Source organism: Antedon mediterranea, chromosome 8, assembly GCF_964355755.1.
Source record: "Antedon mediterranea chromosome 8, ecAntMedi1.1, whole genome shotgun sequence".
NCBI lineage: Eukaryota > Metazoa > Echinodermata > Crinoidea > Comatulida > Antedonidae > Antedon > Antedon mediterranea.
This window is the reverse complement of record NC_092677.1, coordinates 15,684,124-15,701,984: the sequence shown is the minus strand read 5'-3', so window position 1 is coordinate 15,701,984 and position 17,861 is coordinate 15,684,124. Positions and strand designations below refer to the sequence as shown.

General features: G+C 34.0%; 1 protein-coding gene across 1 annotated transcript; it reads left to right on the top strand.

Moving 5' to 3' along the window:
• Positions 1-1,829: 1,829 nt before the first annotated feature.
• LOC140056349 (uncharacterized) lies at positions 1,830-17,695 on the top strand. The gene is made up of 3 exons (XM_072101694.1): positions 1,830-1,926; positions 9,850-11,555; positions 11,701-17,695. Exons 2-3 carry the CDS (start codon positions 9,876-9,878, stop codon positions 12,334-12,336), a joined length of 2,316 nt encoding a protein of 771 aa, XP_071957795.1. The 5' UTR covers positions 1,830-1,926; positions 9,850-9,875; the 3' UTR covers positions 12,337-17,695.
• The last annotated feature ends 166 nt before the right edge of the window (positions 17,696-17,861 follow it).

Below are 17,861 nucleotides of genomic sequence, written 5' to 3'. Positions count from 1 at the left end.
ACTAGACATGTAACTCGTCACTTTGACGAGTTTGGTTATCCGCCGCGCAAGTGGTGCAACATTAACATTAAGGGGATAGGTTGAGGACAAAAGGAAGTGTTCACGTTGGCATTATGACCTGAACTGAAGAATATGATATGTTGTTATTGCTGAATTTCATTATTTAAATTCATATATAGTATACACAGTATAATCTGTATCCATATCACATACAGTGTAGAATAGGTGAAATTACGGGACCCGCTATTTATTGCAATTTTTAACATGTTGACGGTTTTAAAATGAAACGCGAAGGTAGCAATTCCGAAAGGAAATTATCTCAGCAACAACGTATTAGCGTGTAGAAGAAATTTGAATACGTGAAATATTGATGCGCGCTCTTTTAAATGTAATGAATTATGACGCAAAAGATGAAAATACGACCTTTTTTATTTAACTGGCCATATGATGACGTCACAACATCCGATTGGCAACATTTTTACATAATGTCGTATCTACAATCCAATAGCTTCCAGAAAAAGTTTTAATCGTGATTATCACATTTTTTATTCTTACGAGCTATAACAGATTAAAATTTACTGTAAAGATGAAATTGATGCCACACGTGATTTAAATTTTTAGGCATGATGACGTCAAAAAAATTAAAATATTTTTTACTCATGCGAAAGATAGTTGATTGACCCAGACAATATCAAAATCGGGGTGAAAATGAAAAACGGATAAGTGGAGATGCGCTCTATTCAATGTGATGAGCTATGACGAAAGATACAAAAATCCTAAATTTTATATTCGCGTGGCCATACGATGACGTCACAATGTCTGGTTAGCCATATTAATACCTGATCCGATATCTACAACTCATCTACTTCCAGAATATGCCATCCATAAAAAGTTGACCGTCTAGTTTAGAAATTACGACTGTTTAAAAAAAGGCATATTTTAAACGAATTTTTTAACCTTTTCATAAGAAACGCGCGCAAATTGTCCAATTCGACGTGCTCGTATGACGTATCTTTAAGTCGAAATTGTTTAACATTTTGTAAAATTACTAGAAAAGGCTGGAAAAACATAAATCACGCGAAAAAAATACGTTTTCAATGCTACGTGCGCACCGCACACGTAAAAATGTGCGCACGCGTGGGAATTTTTGACATGCTTAAAACGACATGAAACGCGTAGAAAGTTGATTAGAAATTAATTTTGCGCATTTTGAAATTTTAAATGCGCGTGCGCGCCTAACTTTGTGTAAAACACGGAATTTTTTTTCAACAGAAAGTTAGCGCACGATATAAATTAAACTTTTGCAAAGTTTCAAGTTGAAATGTTATTTGGTTGTCGAGCTATGTTAAATACGACAAAATCGTTAAATCGCGCGTAAGTCACGTTGCGCAATTGTAAACGTCATGAAAAGCTTCGCTTGACGACGTTACGTAAATGTCAATATGTTAAGATAGTTACCGAAATGTTATGTTTGCGAGTTTTAGAGAAAAGCGTTACACAAAAATCATACAGAATGATTTCGTACAATCACAAGAGGTTATCCTGCAACTTCGTTGCGGATAACCAAAAATAAACGCCTCCCCCGAATAAACGTCCCCTCAAAACTCTTCTGAACAATAAACGCCCAGGGCGTTTATTCGAATAAATACGGTATCAGTTAATTTATAATAAATCATTTGCACGCCGCTGGTGGGTATCGATGATGAAACATGATTGGTCTATTGTATTCCCAGGGTTAACAATTGACCAATGTACTCATCGATCTCTTGTGTCATTGACATGACATGTCTGGAGAGATATGCAAATCATCTGACGAATTTTCAGCCATAGCCCAGCTGATCGCAGGCGATCGAGAACACGAAGGGCTTCGGCTAAGAAATTGTTTTGAAATCTCACCGGAAGTAAACATCTGAATGGTTGCAAATGGTGAGGACTTGTTTCTTAAATTAATAATGTATATTATGTCTTAACGTGTAAAAATGACATTTCATATTTGTCGTAGTTTGCTAAGGCTAGGCTCGTCGTATATTTTATCAGGATGTGTGGCGCGCGAACTATCATCCTTTGGTTGTGTCAAACAATAGATTTTTGGCCGTAACAACCCGGTAATTCCCGTCTATGCCCTAGGCCTACCTTTACTGTACTACTACTGTACTTCTCTAGGTCTTACGCATTACAATTACTGCTAACTCACAGTATAGTAATACTAGGCTTATATATTGTACAATACCATTAACTATTGTACCATACATAAACAACGACTTCCCAGGCCTAGCCTAATCCTAATGTATTAATAAATGAATATGATCAATCTGGGTTCATTCTTCAGGCAAAGTTGTTATTGAGTTTTGTAGTTCAAGAAATAGGCCAAGGCTATATTATAGCTCAATTATGATAAAATTTGCAGTAGAAGTATTCATGATAAATAAAACAATATTATTATTACATTAATTAATTTGATCTTTTTAATGGATAGCAGATAAATTCTAGGCCTATCTGGCTATATTTAGTAGAATAGAAAATGCATGTGTTTGCTGATGTCTTAAAATAACCCATTTTTTTTTATTAATTTAAAGAACAACGGTAAGCTTCTTAATTTTGCTCACCAATGAGAATTGAGGGATTTTCCTTGGGTAGGCTATCTGGCAATTTTTACGGCCGTGAGGAGGACCAGTCACTGGTGGCAATGCATAGAATTAAAACCCTGTTTGCTAGACCCCCTGATTGGATCCAAAAGTCTGATCGTTGCACACATAGCTATAGGCTGAGCCAACTGGCACGAGTAACACTTGGCTCACAGTGTGCGCTGGAGAATTCGTGAGGAATCGGCCACTCATGGCGCTGAGGAAAATATCTATCCGGTTTAATATTTTTTAGCATATTGTGTCATTTTGTGTGTGCCGAACGTGAGCTAATAGCTCACTAAAAAATTCCACTGCCCATGATATATAATTTATTATAATATGTCAGCGTGCTTCGTATAGTGTAGTAAGTAAGTATCAGAAAATTGCGTACTGAAGGCATCTGATAGAACACGATCACAGTTTGCGGCAAATTTTTTAGTGAGCAAAGTGTTACTCGTGCCAGTTGGCTCAGCCGATAGCTATAGTGTGCGCTGGGCTTAAGACACTACACCTAACCTTCAAACGATCAGAGTTTTGGCCAACTTGGTAGGAAAACAAGACATTTTCTGTCAATCTATAAAATAAAGCATTTTTCAGTCAAGTCTTACATCCTTATTGCATGTTTAGTGTTTTAGAAAAAGATCCATTGGATTTCAATCCTCGATTTGCGAATGGGTTTTATAGTAAGTGAAGCCTAATGTTGAGAGGCCTCTTTTGCATTTTGTTTATGTCAGCTTATTACAATTGGCCAGGTGCCAGTGAGACCTTGAAGCCTGTCTAGTCCATCTGGATTGTAACAATTACTACAATAGCCTATTTGTCTCATTCAAAATAAAATACTACAGCAGAAATGTTTGTGGGTTTGTGTCAATGCTACATGTGTACACTACCTATACTGCTTAGAAAATGTCAATGCTGAACTTCCTATTAATGCTATACAAATGATTGCAATGTTCATTGTCACAATGTTTGAATAATTATTTTTGAATTGGTTTTTGTATGTACCTACAATTAAAATGGATGGTTCTAATCCAAGCATTGTTATCAATGATATTGTTACCTTGCTGGTTATTACATATTATAACTATATATTATTATTAAATTAAAACTATATATTTGTATTTAATGATCTGTGTGTTCACACTGTGTTCACTCTGTCTGCTCTATGCACGCTTAATCTTATCTAAAGCTCTGTCTTTATGTAACAAAAATGTAATGTACCCATACAGTTTATGGATTATACGATTATGTCGCATCCCTGCTATACTGTATTTGGGGGTACACTATTTTGATAGTGTAGACAGAGCTTAAGTTACATTCGTCATATGATACAGTACAGTACCAACTCTACTCTAAAACCCATGACAGGTACTGTACTATTGTATCAAGTTTTAGTTGTCAGTTGTAATGTTAAATTTGGTGTTTTAAATCATCAGAAGCATATCGGATGTGTCAGGCATATATTTTTTGAATAGAAATTGTAGCTTTGTTTTCTTTTATTTATTATTTAATATTAGTTTATGTATATTTTTTTTTCATATTCAATGTTATATCTTGTGGTGGGTCTTTATGACTTATACTATATGACTCCCCCCCCCCCCCCACATAATCACTTCATTGCATTTATGATGTACAGTATTTTATTATATTGTGGAAATTTAAAATTAAAATTGAAGTTTAAATGTAGAACAAGCTAAAATCGCAATGTAATTTACATGCTCTTTTTTCTACTATCAGAATAATTTACTCCAATAAAGAAAAGAACTTGGTAAACATACAGTAGCTGAGTATGTTTGTATGAAACGTTTATCTTTTGTGACTCTCTTTCGTTTGACCCATTTACCATACTGTGCCATTGCGTTAGTAGATCCTGGCTGGACCTCCTGTATACAGTACGTCCCAAGCCTTGCTTATTATACAAATTTATATAAACTGTGATCACTCACAAACTGGTACTTAACCCACAAACGGCCGATCTAAGGGGACATTTTAATGCAAATGACAGGACTTAAGTTCAGCACTTTATTTTATAATTATATAGAGTAGACCCTAGACCCTAGACCGTAACCTACAGTAACCTTCCGTCCCCCTCTACAGTATTTCAAAATTTTGGATCTGCCACTGGCTAGTAGTAGTACAGTGTTTCAGAGATTTATTGAGATAAAGACTACAAATTATTACGTATCTAAGGGTATGTTTTTGTATCGCAAGCAATGTCATATAATTAGCGTCGTAACAGCAAAGTTTAAATAACTTAACGCTTAAATAACGCTTTTGATATAGAGGCCAGAAGTGTCACCGATTTGGGCGAACATCTGGTATGCACGAGAAAATTTGATTGGTTGGAGGTCAATTTCGTTCCTATCGTAAGCGTCGTTCACTAACCTTGAGCTGTCATTATGAACGAAAGATCAGTGTCGTAAGTCGCTTCCACTAATCTTTTTCTGGTTCAGACCTATGGAGTTGTACGCCGCGTACGATACAAAAGTATTACTCCTTAGGTCAAACAGGCCCTTAGAGTCTTTTTAAATCCTTCCAGGGGGGTTGGCACAATAGTGAAATTTATCATTTTTAGACATCCCACTGTTAATGATGAAAATAGCAGGCCTCATGTGAAAGTATTCTGAAATTATTGTGATTGTTTGTTATATAGTCCCTGGATCTGTGAAAATGGCTTAATGCCAAACATACACACTTTATTGGCAAACAGCATACTATCAGGGATGGGCTCTTTCAAACAAAGAACCAAATGCATTTTGAATAAAATATTTCATTTTTAAAGTATAAAAATGAATAGTCATATTATTGTATAAGAACTTGATAAAATATTGCAACAGTCTGTATATTAAAACTACTAACATTAGTGTATTTGTTATCTTTAAATTAATTACTGTATATTATAATAATATTTTGTTGACACTGACTGACAGATAGTTTGTAACCATGATATGCTGCTTGTGTTGCACTGCACTGCAAACATTTCCAGGTACTGTAGGCCTACTTATGCAGTCCAGTAGTATAGTATTTAAACACTAAAGTTATTTGTGTGTACAGTACAGTATGTTGTAATACCTGGCATGTTGCCTATTTGTAATCATGCTAATGAGGATACCAAGAATTACTTATGTCATAATGACTGGTTGTGTGAAACTAATTCAGGATGTGGCCTTTCATACTGTAGTAGGAAAATCCATTTATTACTATAGGATAGTTGCATTCTGATCTAGATATTTAAATCCTGGAAATATTCATCTTACATTACAGAATAACTGACAGTTGACACATTTTGTTTTAAAATACAATATTTTCAATTTGCTATAGAGGCAAACTTCTTAAAAAAACCACCATAATTTCGTACTTGTCACATCAGGAATAAGAATTTTATTTAATTCTACCTAGATGATTTTTGGCGACAAATATTCTGCACAGTACAGCTACAGAGCTGTACAGTATCATATGTGTACTGTAGGCACATGTACAGTACAGTAAGTCTGTATCCAGTGAGTCTCCAGTAGTAGTAATGTATAGCTACATCTCTGCGAATTTCTTATTGTTTAATAATAACTGTCTGCTGGGAGATCTTATTAAAAATAAAATTCAATTGGTAAAAAACAATAGGCCTATATTAATATTATATGTACACACAGACTGTGAATATGATTATGAGTGAAAATTAATTTTTACATACAGTTTCACCATACTATGTAATTGCATCATATGATGGATTCTATTGTGAATTGATCATAAATGAAACGGCATTATGAACTATTGCCTACAGTACATGTGAACAGAAATATGTACAGTAATTGTTGACGTAGATGTAATAAAATAAACCACCGTGAGCAAGGGACATAGTTATTGTGTAATTAAAATGTGACACCACCATAATTAATGGACTGTTAGCTAGCTAGCTAGAAATACACAAGCACATGAGTGTGTGTTAGGTACTATTAGACCTAGTTACTAGTACTAATAATACAGTGGATGAGGAGGCCTGGCAGGTTAGAATATCATTGTAATATTAATTGATACATAGCATTAAAATTTTCCTTTATTCAATAAACTCTTTTTACCATGTGGTGATTGAACGTGATTAGACAGGCTAAACTAAAGTAACTACAGTAGCTACTGTGGGCCTACAGTAGTAGCAGTAGTACTATAGGCTATAGGAGGCCTACTGTAGGCCTAGTTATTGAGGCGGTTTGTTTGAATCTTTAGGGTGTGTGTGAAAAGGTGACTGTGTATAATAAGACAATTTAGAGGTCAAATTTACTTTTCAAAAGTATGCCTTGTTGTACACCGACATACTGTACAGTAACACATTAAACGCCTCCCTTGTATAAGCGCCTCCATTGATTGAATAAATGCCCCCACCCTCTAACACTAGGTACCAATCAATGAACAGGGTACTTTAAAATGTTATATTCATCATCATTAACAACCAGATCAGGTTTATTTTTACGAATACAGTAGCAAGCATAATCTATATATAAATTTACGTAAGGGCAAAATTCGGTAAATCGCGCTTTACTTTTAGAATTTTTACTCGATGGTATATCAAGTTGGTTCGTACTTTCGGTACTGATTTTAACCACCTGATGTAACCCTGTTTACTAATTAATTTAAGTTAGATAATTAGTTATTGACGATTAAAACGAATTTACGTTCAACGATTTGCCCCAAATAGGGGTGTTTTCCGATCGTGGTATACACTGTCTAATGGATGTCCATCTTGAAAAATACCCGCCACAAAAATGCGAGGAGGCTTCGCATTTTCCTATCTCCTCCTACGATAACCGGTTGAACAGCTCGAGTACAGTATCATAATGTTGAAGACAGGCCGATTTTCTTTAAAAAATACTATTTTGATAGATTTAATATACGTTTATGCAAATGTATTGATTTGAAATGAATGGAACATTCCAATCTCTGTTCCACAAGTGTCTATTCCCTCAGGCGTCGTAAAGGCAAGTACTGTATACTCATAACAGAAATTCGATCCATTTTTTTTTAATCTGTGCTGCAGAGGTTGGATATATATTTTTTTAAACGGATAATGAGCTAGCGTTTTCAGTCGCCGTATATTATGTACAAATCTTTATTATTGCAGTTAAACCACCCACATTATCACCCTTCCCTCACTGGCATGAGTAGCGTTGTTAAGCCAGTAGAGGATAGGCCAACGGTGCATCACATGCCCTAAACGCAGAACAACTTTGGTGGGTAGGGTAGGAACCAACTTAAGTATGAATTGGCTCTAAGAAACAATTGAAAACCATTAGGCCTACTAATTAAGTTGAGTTAGATGATTTAATATTTATTGACGATTAAATCGAATTTATGATTTGCCACGAATAGGGGTGGTTTTCACAAATTGTTTTACATTATATAAACATATTATACACGTCGTAGTGATGTATCGTTACATGTACTATACTATTTCAATCGACTAGGACGGTGATAGTTTCAACAAAGTATTACATCGCAATGTTGTACTGTGTTTAGTGGTATATTATTTGTAAAACATGAAAACAATTAATATTTCGTTACTACATGGATAAAGAATATATTTAAAAATTGTTCCTCTTTGCACCCATCCTCTTTCCCATCCCTCAACCGTAATGTTACATACAAAACACAAATTAAGTTTGTTTAAATTTGACTTAAACAATTGGTCTCATTTTGTGACAAGTTTCTCTTTCGGAAGTAATTCCCAGGGTGCTAATTTTAGTTCAGTACATAAATCACAGTGTCTATTTATTCGTTCCTGTAAACGACATGTATTATTGTCCTGCGGTACGTACATTTGAAATCGCCAGTTTTTTAACGCTGAAATTATTATGTATTCGAGAACCATCTGTTGGCACGACTTAGATGGTACGCGAGCGAAGCGAGCGTACCATCTAGTAGTTATAATTTATATGGTAACTGACCTTACCCAAAGGCCAGAATGTCCTGTGATGTTTTTACCCAAGACATTTAACATTCTGAGATCTATCGTCAACACTTACTAGAGGTTGACTGAGCAAAGAGTGTATAAAATTACACAAAATTACTGCAGTTTTCATCAATATAATTTATAAGAAAAAATAATAATTGTACAGTTAAAAATACTTGACCAATAGACAGCTGATATTCCTAAAACCTATATAAGTAACCACATTACTTGTTATTGCAGTCTATATATTGCAAACACCTTGTGATCAGTTTCCCATGAGACTTTGTATTGCTTGTGGTTAATTATTTAGTAACCTGTAGCAGTTGTACAGTAGCTGTAGGTCCCTAGGCCTTCCTTTCAAACACAGTCCATTCTACTTTGAATCATTTTCATTTAAAAAAGAAGAAATAAACAAAAAATGTGATTGTACTGATATTTAAATTTGACTATTTAGAGACTTCAGTAACTGAAATACACATTCAATTAGGCCAGCAAATTTGTTTTAAGCAAGAAATATTTCTTACAAAAAACGCTGCTCGCTTATTGATGTAACAGTTTTAAAGATATATTGTCCCTCTGAAAAAAATATTTTTAATTTCAAATTTGTTTTTGAATGTGTCATTTTATTGTCACATATAATAGTTATTTTACCTGAAAAAATGTAATTTAAAGCAACAGAAAAAACACCATGTATTATAGCTCCTCAGTGGCAGTGGGACACTTCAGAATCTTTTTAGTGCCATTTGTGATATGCTGGTGAGAACCTTTATTGTCACACTCCCTCCCTCAATTTTTAAATATATTTAATATATTTAAAATATTTACATCTCTTATTTTATTGAAGGAAGATAACAGTTGTTTCTATTATTAATTTTGTTTGTATCTCATTGTTAGAGTATTTTGTTTTTCTCATACATACTGTACTTCTTGTGGTTTGACAACATGTTTTTACTAGCCACAGCAACTGTAGCCTTGGTATGGTGTGCCCTTTTTACCTTTTGCCCTTCCTTCTTTCCTGCAGTGCTACTAGTAAAGTTGTGAAATAACATGATTTTTATACAGTGAAATTAATTTCAAAGGATTATTTAAATTCATGAATAAAACCTTGTTAGTATGTGATGTTAATACATTATGAGTCGTAAGCTATAAGCAACGTTACATTCTCTTTAATAATTGTACAAACACTAGTGATATTCACTTTTGGGAAACTAATAGTTAATACCGTACAAACTAAAACTACAGTTTGTAGAAAATTTTACATTATTTTCTTTTGTTTGTCTTTTACAGAGCTTAAGCGGTTGTGAGTATCTCTAATGTACATAACCAACCCGTCAACTCATCAGGCATCCACCCACAAGAAAGACGAGCAGAATCAACATGGCTACTCCTTGAGATACCAAGACACCAACGCCAACTTAATGCAGGGTAGCAGACTGCCTTCAATGGGTACTGTGTCATCACAGAATCAAACTATAGCTGAAAACGTACAATTTTTAACATCATCTGAACACAGGAAAGAGTTTCTCCAGGAAGGAGTAAGTCAAGAAAGCAGTAGTGAAAAAGCACAAGAAAGGCAATTAGATGAAGATGATAGGGTACAAAGGTTATGGGCTCCAGATTTACGTAGGGCTTACAACACCCCTTCATCTGAAAGAGTGGTAGATTCTGGACAACTATCACCACAAGTATCAAATGGTAGAAACTCTGGAAGCCGAAGGATGTCACCAGTAGAGGGCATTCCACCAAGAACTTTTTCACCTCCTCCTTCAGCAATGTATGACAAGAATGCGTCACGCCTCACCAGTCATTCCGTTTTACAATATACGTCGCCACCTATGGTTCATTATAGTACCGTACCTGGCTTACAAGCATATGCACCTTATTATTCTCCGTTTGTTCGTTTACCCGGTCATCCACCAGTTATGAGGCCAGCACCACACGAAGAGTCCTCTTACTCCGAAATGTTGGCAAATATTGGAAGCCATGTGAGAGAAGGGCAACCTTTACCTCATTCCTTGCTTCCAACAACTGTTTCACCCTTTGGTACAATAGATGGCTCACCTTTACCATCACCAAGGGAATACCAAGCACCAGGGTTTATTCCTGGAAGTGGAATCTATGTTGTTGGTGTTCAACCTGATAGTCGTTCAAGCAGTAGGCATCCTTCCGGTGACCAGAGACAAGCAGACAAAGACTTGGAACATACTCATCCTCATCCAGCACGGGAGAGGTGGGAATCTCATGAAAGAAAATTCTATGAACATCAGGAAGAAGAAAGGAGTTCAAGAGGACCATCACCAAGAGACCTGCAGCTAGCAGGACATGTACGGTTTAAGGAACCTCCATACCACATGGATGTTGGACCGGAGAGAGCTGTCTACCAGGAGTCACCAAAGATAGCACATGTTCATCCTCAACCTGTACCAAGGGAAGAGCGCTACATACACCAAGTACCTTCAGCAAATATACAAACTTTATATGCAAATGCCTTAACAATACAAACATCATTGCATTCACCTCCGCAACTAGTTTCTCCACCTGTTACATATTCCAATATGCAGTTACAGCTTAGTCCTACACCACATGTGCGACCATCTACACATGCAACTCTTGCGCAGAAAGCCCAACCGGATGCTGTTGTTGAATCGTCAAATTCTTCACGAATGAAAGATTCTCTAATTAGGAAGGAGTCTCCTCATGGTACAGATCCTGTACAACTGACTTACCATCAAACGCCACTGCGCAAGCTTAATACTGAGGCGGAGTATCCTGGTTCATCCACTTTCCCTTCATATTTCACCCGTGGCTCTGTGATACAGTTGGCAAGTGGTGAGCTGAAGAGAGTAGAAGACCTTTGCACCGAAGATTTTATACAAAGTGCACAGGTAACCGATGGTCTTAGGATAGATTCCAGTACAGTGGTAAGAATAAAGGATGTAGTAAAGAAGTCAATGGCTATTATTAGCTTCTCTGTAGGAAATCAGCGTGAACAGGTAATATAATAATTAATCTTATTACAAACCTTGTCTGCAAAACCAATAACTTGCTCTTTGGAGGGGTCTCTCGCTACATTCTAGTGTAAGGTTCAGTAACCTTGTATTGAAGAATAATTATTACATTTTCACTGTTTTTGTATAGGTAACTGTTGAAGCTGGTTTGGAACATCCATTTTATGTGTTTGGTCATGGATGGTCATCGGTCAACCCAGAGTTAACTTCTCTACGTTATAATCTTGCGTGCCACAAACTAGCTGTAGGGGATGTGTGTGTGTCGCTCACCCCTAAAGAAAGCGTTAAGCATCGTAAAGAAGAACAGTCTGATGCTGTTCAAAGGACTTATCGTAGTGATTATCTTGATAATAAAAGACAGCGTGTCCAACATTGGAAAAATCCTCCAGATAACATTGAACATCATAAGGATCAGATCAGCATGGATGAACAAAGACACCATACAGACACTGACAACCCAGTGGATCATAGGTATCTATCCTCTGGTGTAGATAAGCCAAACAAGCTAGCCAGTGAACTGAAATCTCTTAATGTATCTAGTTCTGGTGCGACAAGGAACTCAACCCAAGGGGTTAGGGCATCGAACATTCCTTCTAGATCAGAAGTGAAATCAGGGGTGATGAAAGGAAAGCATTCGTACCAGACATTAGAAGAGGTTAAAGAGGAAGATGAAGAAATGGCAGAAGTAAATAAACAAAAGACAAGTCGTCAAAACATCATTCATGAACCTGTTGATCATATCGCTAAATTTACAATTGCACGATGAATGAAGACATATTTGGTATTGCATTTTTTATGCATAATGAGTTGCAACGACCAAAATCTGGTACAGTAGCTACATTTTATTAATTGCCATTTAAAAAAATCAATTGAGGTCGCAGTTTTATTCTTGTTGCATATTGAGTTGAGCAGAATGTGAGGTTTGTGGTACAGCACACTATTATTAACAATATTGAAGTTTTATTTGTATTTATAAACCTAAATTCATTATAGCTAAAAATGTAATCAACATGTCTTAACATAGGAAAAACTAAATAGAATTGCCATTGAGTTTAGAGGTTCAATTTTATAAAGTGTAACATTGTTATTGGAACCATAAATTATGACACTTTTCCGATCTTCTACTTCTACTTTAGCAAAATTTGTGACATAGTGTAAAAGGGATATATTATAGAGTTGGTAATTGTTAAAATTATGCTTTATCCGTGTGGTTTTTTAATGCATTTTTTTTACTAATTTTTATTTCATGTTTTGCCTTAAAATAATTTATTTTAAAATATTTTTATTTTGTTAAATATATTACTGTGTACAGTATTGATTTTCATATGGCTGAATTGATTATTATGCTGAAAAGCATATTTATCAATCAGGTATTTAGAGGTCACAGGTACTACGGTACATCAAAAATAAATTTATGTTACCTAAAATACACAAACAACCAATTAATAAAAATACAAAAGAACATTTGCATATCTCAACATCAAAAAGCAGCCCTGGAATTTCAGTTAAAATGCAGCAGTGCATATTAAATTGATAGAACATAATTAAAATAGGCCAGGCTACAGAGTATTCTTTTTATTATGTAGCCCATTACAATTATTTTGGCTAGGTTTGCAAAAATGTCATCTTGAGAAAAATCGACATAGGCAAATAGTTAATAAGTTGCTGAAAGTTAAAAATGTTATCTATTTTATTTATAGTAAATTATAAACCATTTGTTTTGAAAGCATTACGTCAATTCTAAGCTCAGGTCTTCCCTAACTTAAAAAAATCAATGAATCATGAGGGAGATTCTTAGGTCAGAGGTCATGTGATAGCCCTATGGTTTTGTATTGATAACACACTTACTGTATTATCATAGCTTCTATTGTATTGATATCCCCAAGGTCATGCCTTGTGTAGATAAAAATACAATTTACAAAAGAATTTGTATAACTGTTAGCTGTAGGTGGATTGTCATATATTGATAGCTATTATTGTATAAAAATCATGAAGGAAAATGGTATATCATGGTCATATTATTAACAATAATTCAATCATTCTTTATGGTTTTTTAGCAGTGCGAGTCATCAGTATAACAGCCCTTTATAAATGCTTATTATTAATGTCGTCTTCTCTGTAATTAATTTTTTTTTATATTATATTTATATTTGTTATTTCAAAACGAAAAAATACAATATCCTACGTTTTTGTTTGTAAACCACGCTCGCTTTTCTTATGTGCGTATACATTACTGTATCGTATGCCTTTTTGGGAACTGAAAATAGAATCCTGTTTTATCAACATTTATAACCCTTTCCAAACTGTATTTTGTCACTATATAATATGTACTAAACAAAACTTAGGTAATAACATAGATAGAACAGCAATGTTTATGATATACTACATGGAAATTAATAATCATTTAGGTTTTTAAGGTGTTGTAAATGAATTGTTTACATAGATATAAATCTGTTATATATTTCCTTTAATAAAATGAAATTAAAAAGCTTTTTAAATGCTTTTCCATTGAAGTTCTTTAAATATTTTGATGTGCAAGTAATTGGTATTGGACTTCTTAAATTGTTTTATGCTCATTTTAGGTTAATAAGTTTCCTTTGAATGGCAGGCTTCGTTATGTGGGATACCATTTAAAAATGCATGGTATTTTAATAAAGCTAAAGGAAAAACCTGGCATTGTCCACCTAATTTGTACTGTACACTTGACATACAGTATCATAGAATTCTCTAATACAGTCATTGTCACATGTGCTTTGTTTAGTATGTTTAACTGTATGATACAGCTGTCACATGTGATAGATGTGAAGAAAGAATCTGCTACATTGTCTATAAAATCAATTATAGAAAATGCTAATTTCTAACAACTAACAACTTTGGTTTAAACGCTAACCTTATATCCTAACAAATAATATGATCATTATATGGCATGCAGACATTTTTTTAAAAACAATATGCTAATAATATTAAACATGTTTGTTACATCGTTTACTTGGATACAGATTATTGTTTACAAATCAGTAAAAAGTTGTTTACATCAGTAAAATACCATTATACAGTGTTATGAAATTATTCGGTTTGAAATTTTATTGTAAGAAACATAAGTACAGTGGAAAAAACCTCCTTTGGTACATCTCTTACATTTTCCTTTGAAAAACGTTTTTAAAGCCAACACATATAGAGGACACTTTGTTGGGCCCTGAACATGTTTAACATTTTTGATATAAGATTTTTATGTCTGATGCCTTATTTTGCTACAATTGCCTTACTAGATACTGGCTTTCTATAAATGCTGTATATTAAATTCACAAAATTTGAAAATAATGTATGCTTATATTGTGCAGTTGAGTTAAATTACTAGCATAGGTGTTTTTCCATCCTTTTTGTCGTAGCCGAATTACATTACGTCATAGTTGTCCTAGTTGTATGCCATTTTGGAGGTAAAACGTTGCTTTTTGTTTTGTTTTAAAAAATGTTAATGCATAATAATTGCTTATCAAACTTTTATCATAGGCTTTGCATTTTGACTTTTGGATTTTCATGGTTAAATAATTGTAATAATAGTCCATAATTATCAAAACAATGACAGATTATGTTAAACATGCATTTTGTAGAATATATAATATAGATGGTATGGTTTACAATTCTGTTTCATGTACATCTGCAGATACAGAACTGAGTTATGAAATTGAAAGAGTTGTTTGGTATTTACCATATTCTCTGGTAGTGGCACTCTTATAAGGTACCATAAGTACATCAGTATAGTGCTTGGTATGAATCATGATGGTTGTCTATCAGGTACCTATTTTAAAAAGTGATCATAAAATATGTATTTTTGTACTACAATGGTTGTGATACCAATACTGCCACAATGTCCATTCAACACTTTTAATCTGTATCTCTCAAATCTCCATTTTAAGAAAGTTTGCTAGTTTTGCTGAAAGCCAGAAATTTGTTTTAAAAAAAATGAGTTCGAAAATTGATGGTTTTGTTAAAAAAAAATCTCAGCTTGTCTGAGTATCTGTTAATGTGTGTGCGTAGATGGAGATGGTCCTAGCTTGAAATTCAAGTTATAAAATAGGTTTTATCTGACACTTTCACCCAGCTACCAAGGGTCGTTATTTTCACGAAATGTATTACATATAAATTCTAAAATAGGAAAATTGAAATGTAGTAATGAGTTATAATTTTTACTCTAACAATGGATTTAGTCAATAATTTGTGTGCTAATAAATATTCATTACCCATCAAAGGCCACCCAGTTTTCAACCAATCAGCAACCACCAATCATCTCTGTTATAATTTCAGAGGAGTTGCAGGAAATGTATCTGTGGGTTTATTACTCTAGCAGATTCTCGGTAGTGTATCTAAACGTGTCCAGTATCATTGGCAAATCCTGTATACAGCATCTCATGTGTTTCACATGTAACGCCTGTATTAAAGATTCTAACCTAACCCATAACAACATTTTCCATGACACAGACACCACATGAGGTGGTGTTTTATGGAATTTTCCTGTGATACTGGGCCAATGTAGAGATACGGCACTGAAGAAGGTACCATTGTAAAAGTTATAGAAATAATCATCCAAATTAATACTTGAATTTTAAGCTTGTCCACTCCATTGAAAATAAAAGGCAGGGAACGCTGTTAGCTTTAAGGTTAAGAAAAGGTGTGTGTGTTTTATACATTTGTTGCAACGCTGATATGATAATATGGTTTTTAATTGGAGGATAAAGTACAGTGAAACCTCTCCTTAAGGGGACACTATCCCGTGAGAAACATAATAGGATCAGTACATTACTATTTACTGGAACATTGAAAGGAAACTTTGTTGTTTCTTAAAGGTGTCCCCTTAATAGAGGTTTTACTATACAAAAGTACCTTATTGTATCAGCATTACAACATATCAGATTTTATCCTAGAGAGATCTATAAATACATATATATATATATATTATACATATTTAAAATTTGTAATCTATTTTGAGTCATAAAAAAATGTTGTTTGGGAAGGAAACGTTATGATGTGTGTTTTTAACTGCTTATGAAAGTTTTTACTAACTGTTAAATTGTGTAAAAAAGTGACGGTGCCAAATTTAGCTAAGTGGTATAAACTCGCTCCTTTTCATTCAATCGTAAAAACTTTGCTGGCTATGACGGTTACATTAATGTCATATTTTGTTTGTATAAACATCCTAGTTATCAATGTAGAATGTATAGGGTACCACCACTACTTGTGCTAAAGCTCTATCGACACCATCAAACTATTGATGTGCTCAAATATGATAGTATATGACATCATCGTGTCCACTGTACATGGGCACATCACATTTTTTTGTCACATAAAGTTTGATAGTGTAGACCTGAGTAGACAGAGCTTATGGTTTGGCATCTTGAGCCTGAATTCTATTGCTGTTAAGTATACTGTATTACCCATATAATCTTAAAGGGTAGCTCCAAGTTAAATAAAAGTTAACAATATTTATATAACCTACATATTTTATCGATAACGGTGAAGAATCATGAAACGATTATCGTGAAATAAGTCTTTTTTTTTTGTTAATGTTGTAGTTTGCAAAGGTTTATATTTTAAATAATATACATTGTAGTCATTCTGAAGACTTTTTTAACATCAGATCCTGAAATCTTTTTGACACAAAACATGCAATTGTGATAAAATTGCAGTGGTCTGTGCAGCGATATTCAATTTTAACATAAGGAATACATTTTTATGATTAATTAGCAATTCTGAAAATCTCGCAAAACCTAGAATGATCTTGTATGTAAATTGGTACCGTCACGCACCTGATATATAATTACAAGTACATACATAATTAGGCTGTGTTGTTTACTTAATATATCATTTGTACATCGTTATTTTAATAACCATCTGATACACAAGGTTGTCATACATGTTACGTGTACAATCATTGTAATGTAATGGAAATAAACAGAAACACTGCTTAGAAAAATTGTTGCTATCGGCTTGTGATTTTTTAATTTTATTTTTAAAGATACAGTATACAGTATATATATTTATTATTATTTATACTTTTATACAAGGCATACATACGCTATTAGTTCGCTAGCCTTATGTGCAAGCCCGAGACTCTTAATTTTTTCTACAAATGAGAGGGAGAAAGTTTCCGACCAGAAAAGTCGTGATTGATCGATTAAATTTAAACTCAAGTCTGCACATGCACAACATTTTTTATAAACATTATAAAATTAACATAAATGATTGAATAAAAATTATATATATTAGGTGTACAGTATATATTGTTACTGTATG